At 56.1% G+C, this 21,562-nt stretch overlaps 2 protein-coding genes across 5 annotated transcripts in view; both read right to left on the reverse strand.

The window, feature by feature from the left end:
• Positions 1-11,000, reverse strand: part of MAPK8IP1 (mitogen-activated protein kinase 8 interacting protein 1) — a 19,471-nt gene extending 8,471 nt beyond the window's left edge. For 2 of the 4 annotated variants that reach the window (XM_060159319.1, XM_060159317.1), the window contains exons 1-2: positions 10,900-11,000; positions 2,447-2,512 (exon numbers count right to left, since the gene is read on the reverse strand). In XM_060159319.1, the coding sequence (XP_060015302.1) occupies positions 2,447-2,512; positions 10,900-11,000 (167 nt within the window). Of the gene's footprint in view, positions 1-390; positions 726-2,446; positions 2,513-10,899 lie in introns of those variants that run through there. The other 2 variants (XM_060159320.1, XM_060159318.1) reach the window with 1 other exon arrangement.
• A 2,686-nt stretch (positions 11,001-13,686) lies between these two features.
• Positions 13,687-21,562, reverse strand: part of CRY2 (cryptochrome circadian regulator 2) — a 33,686-nt gene continuing 25,810 nt past the window's right edge. Inside the window, exon 12 of the mRNA XM_060159336.1 lies at positions 13,687-15,896. The gene's annotated coding sequence lies outside the window, so the exon portion shown is untranslated. The remainder of the gene's footprint in view (positions 15,897-21,562) is intronic.

Consider the following 21,562-nt stretch of genomic DNA (forward strand, 5'->3'; position numbering starts at 1 on the left):
GAACCCTCTCCCCCCAGGCCAACCCCGGGCCCCAACCCCAGACTGCAGGACTGTGCCAGCCCCTGAGGTGCCTGCTGGTCCCCCCACCTGCTCAGCCCCTGCCCCGGGGACCCCGCCCGGTGTGGTGTGGGTGGGACATCGGGAGAATTCTGCTAATGAAGTTGGGGAGAATTCTGAGTCTTTTCTTCAGTAAGACCAAGAGACGGAGGCCTAGAGAAGGGAGACCCACTCGTCCAAGGTCACCCAGGAGAGGTGGTGGACTCAGCCCCAGGGGGATCCTCGGAGGCCACACCCTCTGCCTCTCACCTCAACCAGACCAAACGGAGACCCGGAGCTCCATGGAGCTGCCCCAGTACTTCCCCTCCCCCACACCGGTCCCCACACCCCTACCAGCTCTCCCACTGATCCTCCAACCAGCTGTCATTGTCTGGGCTGGAATCCATCTTCAGCACCAGCTGCATGGAGAGCCCAGCCCGGCTGGGGGGCTGCGGGGCCCCGGGGCCGCCCTCTCATGCCCAGAAGGGTGGAGGTGCCAGGGCTCCGGACAGGGCTGGGGCCTCGGGCCTCCACCGCCTGGGTCTGCCTTTCTGAGTCCAGCCCGCTGCAGAAGCCTGGGGAGCTCATTAAAAATAGATGGGCTGGGAGAAGAGGCAGCGGCTGCCGACCCGCCCCGGTCCCAGCTCTTCCCAGCCAACCCTCGGCTGCAGGCAGCTTCCTCCCCTGGCCCTTCGCGCTGCCGCTGCCGTCAGCCTCCCGCCGCGGGATCAGGTTACTGCAATCGATGCCACGGCTCCACCTGCCCTTCCAATGCCCCTGTCGGGGGCTGGGGTGGCCCCCCTCCGTGGCCCAGGCTTGTAAGCAGACAGCAGAAATCTGGGATGTTTCCCCGCAAAAGCCAGCCCCTGATCTGCTTTAAAGGGCCAGCACCACAATTAGGGCTCCTGGTAGCAAGATGGAGGGGCTTCCAAAATCCTCCACAAATGGACGCTCCATCCGCACAGCTATTCGCTCACCCCCATACCTCATCAGAGAGGTTTCTGTGGGCCCAGGCAGCCTTCACACAGTGCTGCCTGGGGTGGGTCTGGGCTGCCTCTATTGCCCACCTGGGTGCCCCTCCCCAGGGCTCCATCCTTCAGTACCCATCCAGGAAGTGCCTATGGCCACCGGAGGCGCTACAGCCAGGGCTAAGGCCAGATCATATGTGGATATCTCACGGCAGGGCAGGAAGGGCAGCTGGGGAGCTAATGAGCCTCCTGGCACTGCGGGGTGGCGTAAGCAGAAGCTGGAAGGTCCCTGGAGAAACAGCGGGGGGCGGGGGAGCTGGATGGACATTGTGCTCTTTAAGGCCTCTCCTGACCTGCAGCCCGAGGGTGGTAGGTTCCCAGGGCTGGGGGAGGGTGTGGTGTGGAAGTAGGGGTAGGGTGGGGAGGACAGCCCAGCCCAGAAGCCAGAGCAGCACAGGGTGGCATCTCTGGCCCTGGGATGAGAACCCAGTGGCGGGCACTAAGCAAATGGTTAATATACACACTGGCTGCCTGGCCAGTCACAGAGAAGTCACTCCTGGGACTCAGTCAGCACCAGGCAGCTGCAGGACCACTGGGTGTCTAACCCAGAGGTGCCCTCAGACGCCCCCTGCTCTGCCGGTGACCTCTGCACACATCTGCATCTCCTCGTCCTCACTGCCCAGCCTGGTCTAGCTCCTGCCTCTGCAGTCCCAGACCCCCGCACTGGCCTGCCTGCCTCAGTTTCCCCATGCCAGCACCGTCCCACCCCACCCGCCACTATCAGGAGGAGCTGTCCGAAATGCCGCCCTTTCGCCCCTGACTCAAAACCCTCCAAGATGCCCTGGCCGACTCCTTGGCCTGGCATCCAGATCTGCAGCTCCCTGCGCGACTGCCTGCCTCTGGCGCCCGCCTCCCCAGTGTCTAACCCAGCGCTTGGATGGAGCACACGGCAGGCTCTCAACCTGTGCTTGTTGGTAGAAGGCTCAGTTAAGCCTGCTCCTCCAGGAAGCCCTCCTGGCCCCGTGTCAGTGCCTTACAGCCCTCCGGGCAGCACTCACTGGTCCCCTGTCATTCCCCTTGCTCATGATTGGCATCACCCTCTGCGTGGAGGCAAGGCATGTTGGGGAGCAGACAGGACGAGGCCTGCATCAGACGCCCTCCCTCCCCTCTCAGGAGGCTCCAAAGATAGATGGAGCTCACACCCTGCCCCCACCCTGCACCCAGCCGGTGGTGAATAAAGGTCCCCTCCCTCCCAGTGAGGTCTGGAGGGCAGAGCTGGTGAGGTCATCTTGCATACACCAGGCACCCAGTGCGTGTCTGCTAGATGTCCGTCAAGGACAACCTCAGCCCCCACGGACTCCTCTCAAACCAAAGTGTCCAGGGCAGACCTGCAGGGTCTGGCTTGGACCTGGGCTGGGGCTTCTCAGCTCATCTCTACACACCTGATCTCAGCATCACCCGATATTCCCACTTCCTGGGACAGCAGGTCTGGGGGCAGGCAGGGACAGCTGTATCAGATGAGGAATGAGGTTAACTGAGGGCAGTGGTGGAAAGAGCACTGGGCTGGGGCTCAAAAGCCTGCACTTGGGACTTCCCTGGTGGTCCAGCGGTTAGGACTCTGAGTTTCCACTGCAGGGGGCATGGGTTCGATCCCTGGTTGGGGAACTAAGATCCCACATGCAAGCGCGGCACAGCCAAAAAAAAAAAAGCCTGCACTTGATCCCTGGCTCTGGTGGGGTGGGTTAAGGGAGCTCCTTAATCTTATTTTTTTCTCATAAGCAGGCAAGATGGTGGAATGGCCGCCATATCAGGCTCAGAGGCAGGAGGCCTGAGATCAAATCCTGATTCTTTCGCTTATGAGAAGCAGCCGCCCCGTCTCCTGAGCAGCTGCTGTGCCCTGGCCACCAACCTTCTTTCTGCTCTGCATCTCCCTTCATCCTCACTCCAGCCTTGGAAGAGGGTTTTTATTCTGTCCATTTTACAGATGCGGAGCACTAAGGCTCAGACTTAAGATGCCACAGGTCTGCCATTTCCCCACATATAAAATGAACCCTCCCCATGTCTGGGTGCTGGTAAATTTAACTGAGTGGAGTGTTTGCGAATTGCAAGGTGCTGTCAGGAGGTCACAACCAAGGATCAAGGGGCTTAGCTGATTATGGAGTCCCCTTTGCAAGTCATACTCCCCCCACCTCCCATCCCCCAGCCCCAGTCCCAGCCCTAGCCCTGCCCTTTCCTCCTGCTTTTCCAGACACCAGGTGTTCTGGGTCTCTCCGCCGAAGCCCTGGGATACCCTTCATGGAGGGAAAACTAAACAGACCCTTTGTCCCTCCAAGCTCAAGAAGGGCAACTATGGGGAGGAAGGAAAAGATGGAAGGGAAGAGGGAAGGAAGGAAGGAAGGAAGGAAGGAAGGAAGGAAGGAAGGAAGGAAGGAAGGAGGGAGGGAGGTTACCTCCTGAAGCCACTGACCCACCTTCCCCATGGAGACCTGAGCCCTGAGCGCCATGAGGCCACCTCTAGATCTGGAGACCCCAGCCTTCGGAGGCAGCCGTCGCTGATCAATCAGACCTGCTTGCCCATTCCGGTGAGATGGTTCCTGAGGTCTCATCCACATTAGCATTTGGTGACTCGATGTCACGGGTTTGGTCTCTGGAGACCTCCCTGACCTTTGGCGTCTATCTTTATATTCCAGGCCCCCTCTTCCGCGTTAACCTCATCGCCTCCTGCTCCGGTGCCCCAGTCCCTTCCTCTGGCCGAGCTGGCCCCTCACTGCACTCTGAACATGCCATCCTCAGGCTCCCCTTCCCTGAGCCGAGCTCCCCTAAATGAACAGACAAGCCTCTGGTGTTCCGACGTTCATGTCATGGCCTTTTCCCTTGCCACGTGCTGTCACATCTCCCTGTTCGCCTCGTTCCACCTACAGCAGCTCTTTCTAATCTGCCGTTTCAACCCAGTAGTAGGTGGAGTTAGAAGTGCACGCGAAGGGAGGGTTAAGTGGTAAAGTGCTGAGGCTTTAGCTGAGCAAGGCCAATCAGAGCCAGGCGTCTGGTTGCTCAGAGGCCATTCCTGTCTTCCTGCTCCTGGCTCTCCTCCTGGAGTGAGGTAAGGATGCCAGCGGAGTGACCTTGGGTCCTGACCATGGTGTCCCACGGGCCCCTCTCATGACAGGGGCCATCTGTGGTCCAAGGGTCCAGCCTGTCTCTCTGCTGCCTGCTGAGTGCTGAGCAGAGCTGCCCAGTGGGCTCTCGGACACGCGCCCAGGCTGCCCTACTCTAAGCAGCTTCCCCGCTTCCCTCAGGCTCCCCTACAGGCCATTCTCCGAGGGGCCACCAAAACCAACATTTGAAATGCAAATCTGGTCTTGTCACCCCTCCCCAGCTCAGAATCCTAACAGCTTCCCCCAACCCTTAGGGAAAGGGGCCAAAATTCTCACCTGTGGCCCCTCCCTTCCCCTCTGGCCTAGTTCATTGCCCACCCCCCCCAACTCTCTAGGCTCCCTTAACAAAGCCCCCTCTCACCTCCCTGATCAGGCCGAAGAGCGCTGCTATGGGCTGGGTCCCTTTGCTGGTGTCCTGGTCACTGTAATTTTACCTTTGGGCTCTGCAGCCAGTGGTGGGCTCCCCTTGGAGGCAGTCCATCCCTGAGGGCAGGATCGTGTCTCTTGACCAACAATGGGTGGTGCCTGATACAACAGGTACTTAATGAACATTGTTGAATGAATGAACCACTGGTGTCCCCAGGTCTTTCTAGATTTCGCCCTTGGAAATCTTTACGTCAGTTCCCCTTTCAACTCAACTTCCTGTGTCCCCACCCCTCACCTGCATCAGAGTCTGGGGTGGGATGTGGAGGCCTCGGGGAAGGTGGCACTGGCTGGAATGGGGGCGAGCCAGGCCCAGCGTCACCCTCAGAGCCCTTTCTCCATCCCACCCCCAGCTCTGGGTGGACCTTGGGGTCAGGCCGGGTTTGTTCCTCTGGTCTGGAATTCCCTTCTCAACTGTGTCCACACTGAGGTCATCTTCACTGAAAACTGAAACCAACCCAAGAAACAAGTCTCAGGAGAAAACCCTTACTTGGGGTTATCATGTGTCTCATCTGTTTAAACACCGTGGTGTTGATATGGAGCAAGAACCCTGGGATCTGGTGACTCGACTTTCAGGAAACTATCCTGAGAAAATAATCCCATCCAGGGAAAGACCTTTATACACAAGGATGTGTGTCCTGGTAACGGCAAACAGCAGAGCGGGTATGACTCTCCTTTGGGATGAACGTTATAAAGTCTGTGAACTGGGACTTCCCTGGTGGTCCAGTGGTTAAGAATCTGCCTTCCAATGCAGGGGACGCGGGTTCAATCCCTGGTTGGGGAACTAAGATCCCACATGCCGCGGGGCAACTAAGCCCGTGCGCCGCAACTACTGAGCCCGTGCGTCACAACTGAGACCTGACGCAGCCAAATAAATAAATAAAGTCTGCGTATTAATGTAGAAAATGGCAACGAATACAATGAGCAGAAGACGGAACGTGTGACCTTATGGCTCCACGTGTTGCTTCACACGCAGGAAGAAACACCGACAAAACACAGCTGTGAGACGTGGTGGGATCTGGGGGCTCTTCTCTCCTAGTCCTTGCTGGGTCACACCTCCCACCAGCCGCCTCCGGGGCCTGGCTCTGGCCCCTCACAGAGCTGGGTTTCCTGAGGGCATGAGACCCACGGCCCTGTACCCTGTAGGCGCTAAATAAATGCCTATTAGAGGCAGTGCTGGTTGACCCAGGCCCTGGGTGTTCCACGAGAGCATCTGGTGCCAGATGAGGCAAGGCCCACGGTCGACGCTCCCAGAGATTTCCTGAGCAGGGTCAGGGGCCAGAGGTGGCACCCAGGATGGGCAAGAGCCCCTGGAGTGGGGACGGGGCCAGGGAACCAATCTGTGGGATCCACTGGGGCCCCAGGGATCCAGAGACCAAATGTAAGGCTCTGACATCCAAGAAGGGGGGTCGAATTCCTGCCCTGGCCACAGCCGGCTGTGTGAGGCGAGTCCACGTTCTGTCCCTGCACTGGAGGTTCATCGCAGCTGGCGGGGCACTGCCCAGGGGCTGGGGCGCAGTGGCCCCGGCAGCCGCAGCTCTTCATCCCCCCACCCCGCCCCACAGCGTGGCTGGCCCCCCCCTCACCCTTCTCTCTGTCTCTCTGGGTGAGACGCTCTCCCTGAGGCTTCAGGCCATCGCGCGCTCTCTAAGTGGAGACTCGAGGGTCTTTGGCCCCAGCCCCGTCCTCTCCTTTGAGCTCCAGACCCCAAACCAACTGCCTGCTTGAACCCTCCAATTGGCTCCCCCAGTGATCGCCGAGCTCAGATTCAGCAGGCCTCCGAGTGACTTCACCACCCTGCCCGCCAAACCTCTCATCTCCTGCAAGGCACCCCCTCCCTCGGGACCTAGCATCATCCTGGACTCCTGTCTCTCCTCCCCCCTCACACCAGGTCCCTCAGAAGTGGGTTAATCTACCCTCCCAGCAGCCTCCCAGCCTCCCTGTCCACTCTCTACCTGGCAGCTGAGATACCATCTTTTTTAAAAATTAATTTATTTTTGGCTGCACTGGTTCTTTGTTGCTGCGCGCGGGCTTTCTCTAGTTGCTGCGAGCGGGGGCTACTCTTCATTGCAGTGCATGGGCTTCTCATTGTGGTGGCTTCTCTTGTTGCGGAGCACGGGCTCTAGGCACGTGGGCTTCAGTAGTTGTGGCGCATGGGCTCAGTAGTTGTGGCTTGCGGGCTCTAGAGCGCAGGCTCAGTAGTTGTGGCGCACAGGCTTAGCTGCTCCGTGGCACGTGGGATCTTCCCGGACCAGGGCTCAAACCCGTGTCCCCTGCATTGGCAGGGTGATTCTTGACCACTGAGCCACCAGGGAAGTCCCCGAGGTACTATCTGATACCGTCATTCCCTGGACCTCTGCTGGCTGCCCCTGCTTGCAGGTGGACGGGCCAGGGTCCCAACACGACCTTCGCGTCCCTGCATGCCCTCTCTCCGCGCTTGTGCCAGACTGGGCGTCACACACCCTGCTGGCTCGCTCCTGCCTTGAGCCCTCCCCCCGGGGCCGCTCCCTCCCTCTTCTCTTCCCTCTTCACCCTTCCTCCTCTTGGGTGACACTCACTCACCCACCAGGCCTGGGCGGAGCTGACCCTTCCCTGACCCAGGGCTCCTCCAGGCCCCTGACCCGCACACCTACGGCCTATCTGGTAAGGCCTTGTCTGTCTGTCTGACTACACTGACCACACGTCTGCACGATGGGCCAGGCCCCTGTCAGTGGCTCTGGAGTGTCTCAGTGAGCCTGGCAAAGGGCAAGCACTTGTAGGTTTTTTGGGGGGCTGTGCTGCATGGCTTATGGGATTTTAGTTCCCTGACCAGGGATCGAACCCAGGCCCTCGGCAGTGAGAGCACGGAGTCCTAACCACTGGACGGCCGGGGAAATCCCACAAGTACTTGTTGAATGAACGAAGGAACAGCTGAGTGCACAGCACCTTGTGAAGAGATGAGTAGGGAGGGCCCTTGTCTCTCAAGCCCCAGGCAGTGTGGAGGCAAGAACACCACCGCCCCACAAGGGGTCCTGAGGCCCCGGTGCTGCCTCAGCTCTGCGGCAACTTGCTGTGTGTTCTCGGGAAGCCACTCACCCTCTCTGTCTCCTTCTAAGTAAAAGGGGAGGAGGATGGGCTGGACGAGCTGACCTCTAAGGCCCTTCTCACCCGCGCTCCCCTTCCACACACCCAGGGCAGCTGCTCACTTTACTCCCCAAGAGCCTCCCATGTGGGCTGTCCCACTGTCCCCCTCCTACGTCCCACTGTCCCCCTCCTACGTCCCAGCTCAAGGCATCCGTTGCTAAGTTTCTAAATTCTCTCACAGAATTTCCTTAAAATGAACATGTATCACTTTCATGTTCAATTTTCTTTTATTATTTTGTAAGTTACAGAAGTAACCTATGCTTGTGGTAAAAATAAGAAGTCAAAGAATACAGAAGTATGTGAAGTAAGTGAAAATCCCTCCCCCGACACCAGAGCCAAAGGTAACTACTAGTAACTGGTTGGAGTATTTCTAAAATCAGGAAAAAAAAAAAAGAAAAGCACATGTTTATTTAAACCAACTATCAACGAACAAATGCTCGCCACTCTCCCAAATCCACACCATGTGTCCCCCTCCACAAACTCTCCTCCGTTGTTTTTACTCCAGGCCCTCTCTTTCCAGGGTGGCTCTGAACTCAGACTGCGTTCAAACCCCAGCTCTGCCACTTATCTAACCTCTTCATGCCTCAGTTTCTTCATCTGCAAAGTGGGGATAACAATAACACTCTGTTTACGTGGTTCTGGGCAGGACTAGATGCTCTTGCACAGAAAGTGCTTAGATTGGCAGCTGGGCAAAGTGAGGGCCTCCCAAAGCGGCGGCGGCGTTTACAGCGTTTTTCTCTGACAGTGTGCACTGTTCTCCTCTGAACTCTCCAATTTTATCTTGAATTAAATAAGAAACCACTAAGGCATTATTGGGCACCTACTCTGTGCTGGGCATTGGGCAAACCAAAGTTTAGGTATTGACTCCTTTTGCCTCCTGGAAGCTGACAGTGGTGCTGGGGGCACACACACACGCGCACACACACATGCACAATAATAACAACAATAAGAACAGCCCTACGTGAACGCAGCTCTTCACAGCCCTTGAAACACTCAGCATGTGTTGTCTCATCCAAGTCTTAGGACCCCCCTGAGCAGGGGCCAAAGTCGGCGTTGTGGAGGAGAAACAGAGACTCAGGCCTTCAGCACCCACTCCTGGCACGTGGCTAAGAGGACTGAGCCTGGATTGAAACCCAGGCCAGAGCCACTGGAGAGCGGTCCCCACCAGGGTTACACCAGCGGTCTGTGAGAGGCGGGAGGGGGAGCCGGCGGGGCGGGCCCTGAGGGGCCGGAGACACTGCCCTTATTATTCCCACACGCGGCCAGGCCGAGGAGTCCTGGAGGGCGGGCCCACGCCTCAGCCTTGGCATACTGCCACTCTCGCCCACCGGGCTCAGGGCTGGACACACTCCCTGGCTGGCCCGCCTCGTCAGCTCCTCTCCCTAAGGCGTCCATGGTAACCTGCCTGCCAGGGCTGGGGCGGAACGGGAAGCACTGTCACCTGGGGATGGGGTAGCCGGTAGGGGGGGCCAAGCTGTCCTCTGGGCCAGAGGCAGGGCCTGGAGGTAGAGTGGAATGAACATGGAGACCCCGGTTCCAGTGCAGCCTCAGGCTCTGACTCCCTTGGGGTCCTCGGGCAAGCCACCCTGCCTTCCTGAACCTCAGTCTCCTCATCTACAAAATGGGCGGGCCCATGCCCATGCCCAGGGTGGTTGTGAGGGTGACCTGAGCCAGCACAGGGAACACGCTTTGAGCCGTAATGAGCTATCTAAACGTCCGCTGGTGCGGAGGGCTGACACTTGTTGAGCGCCCGCTTGACGCACATTAAGGAATCAATATTAATTAGCTCACCTAACAGATGGGATTCAGAAAAGACAAGAAGCTGCCCAGGTCACACAGCTAGGAAGTGGTGGAGCTAGGATTTGAAGCCAGGCCTGTCTAAGCTCGGTGCTCTCCCACTACAGAGGGGTCTCCTGGAAGGGAGGCAGCGTTTGCGTCGAGGTGGTGTTTCAGGTCAGTGGGGTCAGTCTCAGACCTCAGCCCCGTTACTCTGAGGCACTAACCCCAAAGCCCCCCGGCCCTGGAGCCTTCAGGCTTGGCCTCCTCCATCTGGTCCCCTCCCTCTGGGCTCTTCCAGCTCAGCTCAGGGCCTTGGGGGAGGTTTCTAGTCCTGATGATGCCATTAGAAATTCCCAGGGGTCCCCGCCCACCTGAGGGCCGGGGAGCCAGCAACCCCTTGGTCTGAAGATGGGCTGGCGCCAGAGCCCAGCTGGGGCCTGGCTGGGGTGGGGGCCCCAGGAGAAGGGAAGGCGCCAGCTCATTAGCTGGAGAAACAATGGGCTGGAATGCCAAGTCCTCTTTCTCGGAGGCTCTGGAGCAGTGACACCCTCCTCTTCCTCCTCTCCAGCCGGCGGGTTAGGAGGGCCAGGTTAGGAGGGAGGGATGTTCACCCCTTCTCCCACAACACCCTCTGCCACTCTCTGAACTCCACCTCCCAATTGCCTAACACCAGATGGGGGCAGGGAGAGAGGTGAAGGAGGAGCTCAGATCAGGGTCCTGGGTAGCTACCCCAGCAGGAACCATCCCACCAATACCCCTGGCTACTCCTGGGTGCTCCAAACCAGACTCCCTCTCTCCCACAGCCGGGCCTAGGATCTCGGTGTTGGGCCTTCTTCTGCACCTGCACACACCTGACCAGGTAAGGGCTTGCCACAGTTCACGGAGGGTCCTGGCCACGCCAGGCCTGGGAGTTGGGCCCCTCTGGCCAGGCAGGACTGGGGGAGGGGCCTACGACTCCCTCCTTCCTGCACCAAGGCTGTCGGTCGCCCCAGGAAACTGGGACCCGCGGGGCACCCTGGCCTGCTCCCATCTCTATTCAGAAGCCTTCTGACTGGGCACAGGCAAAGCCCCAGACGGCCTGCCTCCTCCGGGATCTCAACGCACCACACGCCAGGCCTCGCCGCAGCCCAACGTCGGGGAGAAGGCGGCCTCCGCGCCCACTCCTCCAATTCCAGCTCACGATCTCCTCGCCTAGGACACGGAATGGCGGAGGCAGCCGCACCACGGATATGCAGCGGCCATCAGTCTGGACCTGAGGCTGAGGGGGGGCTCTGGGCGCTCTGTCTCGGAAGGAGACTCCATCCCCACGCCGCCCTCTCGTTCCCGGGGTCTGTGAGCTGGGGGCGCAGGGGTGGGGGAGCCCGGGCAGGTCAATCCTGACCGAAGGGCGGGTCGCGGCGGCCGGAGTTTCTCACCTGAAATTGGGCGGCGACGCGATGTGCAGCCCCAGGAACGGGGAGGCGGCAGGCGGGGACGCGGCCCCCCCGCCCAGGCCGCCGCTCTCTCGCTCCGCCATTCTCCCGCACAGCCCTGGCCATCCGGGCGGAGCGCGGCACGGAGGCGGCGGCGGCGGCGGAGGGGAAGGAGGCGGGGGCGCGGCGAGAGGCCGCCGCCGCGGGTAAAGGGCTGGGGAGGGAGCGGCGGGCGCACCTGCGCAGGGCAGGGCGCAGTTCCAGACCGCGCACCGCTCTCGGGACTGGCGCGAGCGTCACCGCGCGCGCCCCCGGGTTCCGTGCCAGGGTCTCGTGCGCCCCGCCCCCTGCCCCGCGAGCTCCGCCCCCCTGCGCGCGCTCTCCAAGGTGCTGAAGTCTCCGCCCCGTGGTTCCCGGGTTTGGCTCAGCCCCGCCCTAAATCCCACACCGGCTCCTCTGCCCATTTCCTCCCACCTCAAAGCCCTCCGTGCCCATGTGGACTCTGCTTCTCGGGGTGGGCCTAGCGCCTGGGTATCGAATAACTAATGGTGGGTCCCTGGTCCCTAGGACCCTAGTTGACCCCCTCGCTGCAGGCGAGGAAATGAGGGTCACGGAGGAAGGCAGAGAAAGGCGAGTGGGTGTTGGGAGTTGGCTCCTAGAGCAGACAGATTTGGAGTCAGGTGGTGTGAAATCGCAGCCTGGCTCTCCAAGTGAATAGGTGGTGTGGCCTTGCATTAGTGACAAGAGTCCTAAGGTTTGATTTTTCTCATCTGTGAAATGGGAACAATAATGGTCCATCTCACGGTTGTGAGGATGAAATGTAATACAAATGTGTTGTCACTGGAGGCTGGGAACGCCCCACCTCCAGCTGGGAACCAGGGCTAACCCCACCCTGTCCCCTTACCTTGAGGGGACCCTCTGTCCCGAGAACTCTCCCCAGAGTGTCTCCTCACTAAAGATTGACTCAAGCCCCCCTTCAGCCCCGAACACCTCTAATGGTGAATTGAACCCTTCCTTTTGGCTTCTGACTCTCAGCTTCTCCTCCCTGTGTCAGGACTTTCTGCTTTCTCCCTCTCTTCATTTAGCAGCTCAGTTGCATTTCCTGCCGAGCACCCCCTCTGTGCACCCAGACGCCCCATAGCCAGCTTCTCACGTTCTCAGACTTGGGGCCTGTCCTCCTGCCCCCACAGTTGACTTCTTGGGATTCTTCCGATGGTTTTCCTGCTCCTCCCAGCACCTCTGCCCCTGCTAGGTTTGGGCCATGGTTCCTCCTGGTCTTCTCTCCCCTAAGAGGACTAAGCCTGTGAGCTCTTTCATGGAGCATGGACTTCTGGATACTCGGGCTGCTGGCCACGGCGAGGCCCCCAGCTTTGGTGGGTCATAGAGCCTCTGGCCAATCCTCGCTGGCTTGTCTGGCCAGCTGAGAACCACAGAGGTCCTGTCCTTCTGAAGAAGGGGCAGAGCAAACTGCTTCACAGCTGTGGAATCCTATTTGCAAATCTAGACTGCCCACTGGTTGTGCCACCCAGTGGCACGACCCTTCGATTAGCACCCAGAAAGGAGCAGCAGGCACCTGCCCCACAGTAAGCAACCCCCGAGCTCCAGCCCTGAGAACATTTCAATACTTAGAGCCGAAGGCCTTGCTGCCTCTCCTCTCCCTGCCCCTGGGCCCAGAGGGGACACTTTACCTTTCCTGTCTTGGCTCAGGCTCCTTTCACTACACCCAAATGGTAACCACCTGCTGCTATGGTGCTGACTTTTCCTCCCAGGGAAGCAATTTTGCCATAGTGGCTAATTGTTCCTTAGAGTGTGTGCTTCTCTACGAGGGAGCCTCCTCAGGTCAGGAGCGTGCGCGCGCGCATACGCAGCTGTGTGCGCGCGCGCGTGTGTGTGTGTGTGTAGGAAAACTCCATCTTCCAGAATCTTTTGCTCAAGAACAAAGGTATCTTAGCTTCCGTGGCCAAACCAAAGCCACATTAGAGAGAAGCCAGGAGAAGGGAGAGAGGGAAGGCCAGGCCCAGGTGTCAATGGGAAGGGGGCCATCAGGAGCTTCAAAGCAGAGCTGAGAATGAGACGTGTCCCAGGGTCAAGTTCCTCCTTTCCCCCTTTCTCACTCTGTGCAAGGCAGCTTGTGATTTTCTTGGCCTGGCCCGAACCCCATCCCACAAGAATTTGGGGTGTGGGCTAACAAAGCTCTCATGTCCAGGGGTCCAAGACTAGAGACCCTCACAGGAAAGTCCATGCAGACCGTAGAGAGGGGCCGCTCTGGCCAGATGGCACGAGACAAAGTCAGCATCCAGGCTCTGGGCTTGTCTGTGGGCAGATCTGACTACGTGGCCAGAGCCAGAGGGCTTGCATCCCCTCTGCACCAAGCGGTTGCAGCTTACGTGGCTGAGTTGAGGTAAAGAATGGATTGAGGGCCTGGAGGGGGCCCTGCCATTGACTGATCCCCAGCCTGGGGGTGTTTAAGTGGGCCGAGAGGCTGGGTCACTGCAGAACAGCACTCAGGAACCGCATCCTGGCCCTGGCATGCTCCGTACCATTATGGCCGACTGACCTCCAACTCTGACCAAGCTCTGGAGTTTACACCACTAGGTGCCCCAGTTGCTCAACTAGGAGCCTCCCCGATCCTCCATCTCCCATCCACTCCTCCCTGCCACCTCCAAAGTGGGCTAGAGCCTCCTGGTTCAGCAGAACCAAGACGGTCTGGCCTAAGGCTTCATGCGGGCTAAGCCCCACTGCCTCCCAGTCCCCAGACCTCCCGCAAAACTGACAACAGCACAACTCTGCTCAGACAGGATCAGACATTTATGGAGCACATGAATATTCACAAACTGTGGGAGAAACACACCTTCCCAGCAATAGAAAATCTCTGTATAAAGTGCATTTGGCCTGCGACCATCTCCTCCCCATGCTGGCCCTTGGATCAGGATTTGGGGCAATGCTCTGCAGGAGCCCCCAGGGACACCTGGGCCAGGAGACGGGAGGCGCGAGGCGATTGTGGAGCTCCAGGCCGCTGGATGCACCCTCTCCTCACCCTGCCCCTCCCAGCTCCCGCGTGGACACATGCCAGGGACGGTGGAGATGTAGGGGGAGGTGGTCCTGCCAACTTGTACCTTAGGGAAGAGAACCATCCTTAAATGGGCAGGAAAACGGAATCGTCCTGACATGTGAAGGTGCTGCTAAATAAATACTGACTCTGGCCCTAAGCCCTCTGGCCTTCTCAGTTTCTCAGACTAGCCCTTCCAGGCTTGCTCTACTCTCCTTCTGACAATAGCCCCTGATTCTCTTTCCCCTTGGCTGGGGCTAAGGGAACAGTGAAGCCCCCAACTCAGTGCTGCAGAAAAAGCCATCACCGGTGCCCTGTTCTCCCCACATGATTATGGGACATTTCTAGTGAGGGTGACATACATACAACAGTTGGACTCTAAAGGCAGCTCTCTGGCTGAGAAAGCCTGAGGACGTCTCAGGAAGAAGCCTGTCGATGTGCTGGACAGATGTAGGAGGCAGGGGCCTGACCCAGGGTTCTGGTCCCAGGACAGAGGACAGTGAAGGGCAGGGCTGGGGCCAGGGGAATGAACAGCTCTGAGGCCGGCGAAGGTCACAGGGGAGGTAGAGAGGAGAAGGCCCAGAGGCCAGCTTAATGTTACATGTGAGGACAACGATCCCAAGAGGAACTGGCCTCTCAGCTACACACGCACACACGCACGCGCACACACACACGTGCACGCACACACACGCACGTGCACACACGCTGTGGCTCAAGTTCAGGCCACGGGTGGAAGGAAGACTTGCTCCAGCTGACCGCACAGCCCTCCTTCTCATGGTGTCTTTCTCAGCACAGCCCCGGCCGTGGGAGGCTGAGGTGGGAGGCACAGGCTGCCTCTAGAATGCAAGGCCTTGGCTTCTCTGGGTCAAACCTCCCACCTGCTGCTTCCGGAAGGCTTGGTGCGCTGGGTGGGATCTTGGCTTGGGTCTTTCCCAACTGTCCCTGGCAGTCCACCTGCCTGGGTCTTTGATGTCCAGCTACTGGGAGAGCTGGTGTGGCAGCTTGGTTCCTGACCAGCCCCGGGCAGGCTGTGGAATCCTTCAAAGCGCAGACTAGAATGGCTTCCCTGGCTGGCAGCACCGAGACGCCATGGAGTGTGGCGAGAGGCGCCACGGGGCTTCTGCCACCAGGAACCTGGCCTCCGCCCGGTGCAGGCACTTGAGCCTCCAGTCAGCTTCTGGGGAACAGTAGTGAGAGCCGGCCTTCTCCTTCTAACCTCAGCTTTTCAGGCCCGAGGAGGGAGATGTTCTTCTCAGCTATCATCTATGATACTGTGCATGCAGCACCCCAGTCAGGCGCCTGGCTGTACTTCTGCACGATGATGCAAAGTTTCCAGATCTGTCTACAGCCGCGTGCTCAGTCCCAGCTCCCCAAGGAAGAGTCCGGAGAACCCAGTGGCAGGGAATTTTAAAATAAGAAGCCAGGCCAGGTGACTATGTCTGGACACACCCGTCCCCTCCAGCCTGCCCAGGAACTCAGCAGAACCCTAGCTGCCGCTAGAATCCCACACTCTGGACAAGAGCCAGAAATGCTTCCCCTGCTTGGCAGTCTGACATGAGGGAGGGAGGGAGGGAGGGTTGGGGGGGCAGATGCCAGGATCCCAGCTAAGGTCCCACCACTCTAATATTCAGACAAGGCAGCTGGCTCACAGGGACAGGCTGGGGTGAAAGTCACTGCCATGACCTCTAGCCTGGTGTCCAGAGGCTGAGGTAAGCTGCTGCAGGTACTCCTCCAGCCCAGGCAGTGTTCGGAGCCACAAGAGTGCAAACAGACGCACGCACACGCACACGGGCAGGCACTCCTTCCTCGGCACACGCGCACACACGCACGCGCACACGCACGCACACGCTTGCTCCATCTCTGGAGGTGATCAGCTGCTCTGCAGGCTGCACTCTGCTGCCACGGTGGCTGCTCGGGCACCCAGGCTTTGGCCAGAGTCACGGCACTGCAGCTGAAAGAGAAAAACAAGGGCAAAAGGGAGCGTTCAGAGGCTCTCAGTTGCCCAGGGACACAGCTCCTCCAGCTGCTTCTCTGGGGAACTGGGAAGAGCCCAGAGCAAACCGAACGGGCCACGGTACCTGGGGACAAGGTTGTTGCTGGGATGCCAGCGGGTGCCTGAACACTGGCCCTCTGGGGTGCTGACGTGGACAAGCTGTCCCCCGCGGACCTCTGGGCCTCCTCTGCCCCTTGCCTGAGAGCAGCAGAGGAGGGGGAGAAGGCCACGGACAGTCACCTGAGGCCTTGGGTAACACTTGCTCAGATATGACAAGGGCAGTTTCTGAATCAAGACACAGCGGCCGCTGCCAGAGATGGAGAATCAGATAAAAATGGCTGGAACAGAAGCCAGCCGGGACCAGTCATCTTGAAGGTGAAGGCAATGCCTGAGTTCACAATCAGCTGGTGAGCAAATTTCCACACAGAGATAAGAGAACCCTGGCACTGTGCTAGAAGACTGAGGGGCGGGGAGAGGAGACGCAAGGATGACTCATTTTAAAGATTTATAACATCCTGAATCTGGGGCAGAGGGAAGAAAAGGCCTCATGTCTGACAACAGAGGACAGGGTAAGCCCATCATAATGCTGGGTTGCCTGTTGAAATAGGTCTAGTTGTCTGAGAGAGTAAAGAGACATGCAGGGCTCCGTTAAAAGTTTGTACCTTTTAAATGATGGTCAGACAGATAATAAGAAGGCGGCTTACTGAGCCCACTATGGGCCAGGCACGATACGCTTGTGTTATGGCTGAACTGTGTCCCCCCAAATTCATACACTGAAGTCCTAACCCCCTCAGAATGTGACTGTTTTTGGAGAGAAGGTCTTTAAAGAGGTAATTAAGTTAAAATAAGGTGCTTAGGGTGGGCCCTGATCCCAAATGACTGGTGTCCTTATAAGAAAAGATTAGGACACAGACACGCACAGAGGTGAGACCATGTGAAGACAAAGGGAGATGGCAGCAATCTACAGGCCAAGGAGAGAGGCCTCAGAAGAAACCAACCCTGCGGTCAACCTGATCTCAGACTTCTAGCCTCCAGAACTGTGAGAGAATAAATTTCTGTTGTTTAAGTCACCCAGTCTGTGGCACTCTGTTGTGGGAACCCAAGCAAACTAATACAGCTTGCGATCCCATGAACCCTGAAGATATGGCTTCCAGTTGTACAGATGAGAAAACGGAAGCCAGAGAGGGTAAGTAAATTGCCCAAGACTAGAGCATTCAGAAGTGGCGGAGCCAAGACAGGAAACCGAGGTCTGTCTGATTCCAAAACCTGTATTTTTATCACTAAGTAATCTCTATATTATAGTATTGCTCATTAAGACTTTTAGAGGATATAAAAAGAAATCAACATGATGGCATGAAGACTAATATCCAAGCAACATAAATGGAAGTTCAGACATTAACAGAAAAGGGGAAATGCTCTCAAGAGTCCAAGACATTGGAGTCAGAGATTCAAAATCAGTCTTCTGACACATGCGACCCTTTTCAGACAAATGTTAAATCTGAAGAAGATTTTAACTGGATGATGATAATTTATCTAGAAGCTGGGAAAAATCAAGAGCAAACGTAGGAGTGGGTGGGTACCTGTAGGGGTCAGTACTGAGTGCCTCTTTAAAATATTTTCAACAATTTTTCCTTTAAGCTTGTACTATAATAACCTAGCCATATTTTTTCACTACGAATAAATATATTTGTTAAATATAAAGTGTACATACGTTTATTGAAACATGCTGATGGTGATATATATTCTATACATAGACCTCTCTCTGGCCCATATTGTTAAGCCAAAGAGATGACTATTCTTTTGAAACTGAAAATTTCAGGCTTGAAGAGTATACACAACAGGTCCTCCTACCTACTACCTCCATTTCAGGCTTGAAGAGTATACACAACAGGTCCTCCTACCTACTACCTCCATTTCTCGTGTTTTCTGCACCTTCAGGAATGGGGGAAGATAAAGAGTGCTTTAAGATTCCTTAGAACAAGGGCTCTTACTCTGGGGGTTCCTGGATCCTTAAGGGGTCCAAGGATAGGCTTAAGGGGCAGTCCACGAAGACCAGGAAGAGAAATGTGTACATTTCTCTGTGTGTGCAAACAGGTACAATTTTCTGGGAAGAGGCTCCATCCTTCATCAGACTCTTCAAAGCATGGGTAACCCAAAGAGGGTTTAAGAACTGATGCCTAAGCTTAGAAGATATGGGGGTGAGGTGCAGTCAGGTGGCTATAATAATAACAACAATTCATTCAGACCTACGCTGACTTGGGTGTGGTCTAGGTATGGAGCAGACTCATGAAGGGAGGTGGCAGTGTCCTGGCCTCAGATAAGCCCCAGTGACCCACGACCCTCTATGATGGGTTCAAAAACCCAAACAGGGGGCTTCCCTGGTGGCGCAGTGGTTGAGAGTCCGCCTGCCGATGCAGGCGACACGGGTTCGTGCCCCGGTCCAGGAAGATCCCACATGCCGCGGAGCAGCTGGGCCCGTGAGCCATGGCCACTGAGCCTGCGCGTCCGGAGCCTGTGCTCCGCAACGGGAGAGGCCAGAACAGTGAGAGGCCTGAGTACTGCAAAAAAAACAAAAACAAAAACAAAAACAAAAAAATCCGAACACAAAACCAAGGTTTGGAAGAACCAGCTTACCCTTGTCTACAAAGCTAGTCAGAGGCCTGTTCAACTAGTTACTCAAGTTGCTCCATCAGCAGATAATTAGATGGTCCCTGTGCTCTTGTTCTCAAGCTAGGGCATAAGTCTGCAGAAAAAGGGGGCTGCGGAAATCAGATGAGGCCTTGCAGGAAAATGATGACAGCAGCACTAAAAGAAAGGGAAGAACAGCTAGGGGAGAGGCACTAGGGAAAAATCAACTCATAAAACATGCGCTAAAAAAAAAAATCAATCTCACGATTGTCCAACTCTTTCAACCTGTCATTAATACAAGAAGCAGAAGTGGCTGGAACATAGAATAAGTGAACGAGCACCTCCCTCAGTGTGCCGATGTCAGTTAGGACGGCCCCCCTGGGTACATGTGCCCTCACACCCCTTCCCACCCACTGGATGCTAACAAGAAACCCAAATCTGCAAGTCCACCCTTCCCCAGCTCCCAGCCCAGGAGGGGAGTGTGGATACCGTGCACGCGTGAGCGTGTGTCAGCAGAGGAGACACGACGGCTCAAGGTCGGGAAGAAACTTTGTTTGGAGCCTGTAACCAGGTCTCAGAGGTCACCCCTCGCCACCACACGGGGTGAGTCACAGCGCCCAAGAGCTCGAGAGGGGCAGGGGGTTTGCTGCCAGCTCCCAGTTAGGAGCAGGGAAGGCCAGAGGTGCAGCTGGGCCTGGATGGGGTACAAAGCTGGGCTCTTAGCTCAGTCTCATTCTTCATGTCAACTACACGCCTGCCCTTCCTGCACCACAGAAATCACATGGCAAAGGGGAGGGGACGTCCATTAGTCGACAGCTTCTTAGTAAGTGCCAGGGAAAGTGTGAGGGGACACCAAGTCCCAACTACTTGTTTCAGGAACTGAGAGACAGAGAGGTGAGAAGAACATGTGCGAAGGCCCCCGGGCAGCGAGCAGCACGATGGGGTTTCTGACCACCACATGGCCTCCGCTTCCACTGGGCAGCATTTTGCAGATCGCCCAGTGCCTTTCACACACATTATTTCACGTGAGGAAGGATATACACGGAACAAATGTCAAAGAGACAATGAAGAGATTCCAGAAATCAGGTTTTCCTCAGCGAAGCCCCAGGGCTAACCGAGCTTGGGTGAACTTTGGCGGAGGAGGGGAAGAGGTGATCCTTGCCATGAACCCTTTATATTCAGTGGGCTTCTCTCAACAGATCACCATGTATCAGCAGAAGGACAAATGGATCACGTGAACTGTTAAAATAATTAGACCAATAAGAAAACTCTGTACACAATTGGAGCCTGCTGGAGTCCTGAGCAGTCAGCAGCTTTGGGGATTACGGGGAAGCAGCTGAAATGAGAGCTATTTGGCGCTGGCTTAGTTTTCAGTTTAGTGAACATTGTACGATAACCAAATACAGAACAGATACTGATGTGGGTTTGAGGTAAACACAGAACCGACTGATATCAGGGTATGTTTTCCCACCAGATCAGTTTACATCATTGTCTGGCGCAGGCCTGAGGCATTAGAAATAACAGAATCACAAAACTATAGAGGCTGGAGTTAAACATGGCCTCAAAAGGTCCATGATGGAGCCTGCAGGCTGGTAAAGAATGATTATTCACACCTTATAGCTAAAGCATCTCAGAAAGGTTATGAATTCTGCCCTAAGTCACAGAACTAAAACTGACAGAGAGGAGAGGGGGAAGGGTCAATACGACTGTATCAACACAGGCCCTGTGGCCACTGCTCTGTGGTCCATCCAGCTCAGCATGCTGGCCCTGACCGAAGTAACAGTAACACGGTCAAAGACACCCTGAGAAGCATATGCAAAGGTGGTAATGTGATTTCCCCTGCGTGGTGCATTTCACTCATTCAAAGGCTTTTCACATATGGTTTTTCATTTTCTTTCCCCAGTGCGTATGCTCGATGGGAGGGCAGGTGACAAGATGCTATTATCACTGTTTTACTGACGAGGATGCTCAACATCTTTAGGCCCAGGTGCTACCACCAGTACACAGAGAAGCACACATTTCACTAAGAAACTCTCTTCTCTCAGGGTTTCCAAAGAACATGAGTATCTGTCCTGTCCTCTGACCTCCTGGTCCTCACTTCCAATCAATCAGCCATGATTAAGGGCTAAACCTTGAGAATCAGTCCGTAAGATCCCAACAGGCTGACGGATATCTCCTCGACTACAAGGCAAGAGACCAGTGCTGACCTCTGCACCCTTGTAATGTCCACTTGGAATCACCACCACAGACTCTCAGCTGGCTCTCTCCTCCCACCATTTCTTCTTAGGTCCCAGCCCAATGCCTGGTTAATCTTCCAAAAATGCCAATTTGATCATTCACTCTCCTGTTCCAAAATGCTCCTTAGTTCCCAGAGAGTACACCAAGGACTCCATCTGCCTGACATTAAAGAGCCTCCATGATCAGACCCAACTGTAACCTTATGTTCTTCTAAAAAAATAATAATAACAATATCCATAATAATAATAATAGCTACCACTTTATTTATGAACTTACAAGGCAGGCACTGGGCTAAGTGCCCTGTATAGCGTAGACAGTTATCGACCAGTATCTACACTTCCTAGCTAACAGAATCTGGATTTTGTTCAGTGAGTCATGGACGTGGCCCAGACAATGGGTCAGGAATGGTCTAAGTCAGTGATTCTCAAAGTACAGTCCCAGAACAGCAGCATCATCAAACTGCTGCAAATTTTTGCTGCATCGAAAATTTGCAAAAATGCAAATTCTCAGGTCCCACCCCAGACCCACCGGATCCGAACCTCTGGGGGTGGGGCCCAGCCATCTGAGGCTTAACAAATCCTCTAGGGAATTCCACTGCTCACTCAGGTTGGACATCAGTGGTCTAACCAATCCTGACACTCCACACCCCTATTTCCCGGCTTTGGGGAGGCTCTGTGACTCAGTTCTGGCTCACGAGGCCAACGTGAAAAGCTGGGGAAGGGGTATCCTGGGAAAGCTTTTATTTTCTTGATGGAAAA

This window comes from Lagenorhynchus albirostris, chromosome 9 (assembly GCF_949774975.1).
Source record: "Lagenorhynchus albirostris chromosome 9, mLagAlb1.1, whole genome shotgun sequence".
Classification (NCBI taxonomy): Eukaryota; Metazoa; Chordata; class Mammalia; order Artiodactyla; family Delphinidae; genus Lagenorhynchus; species Lagenorhynchus albirostris.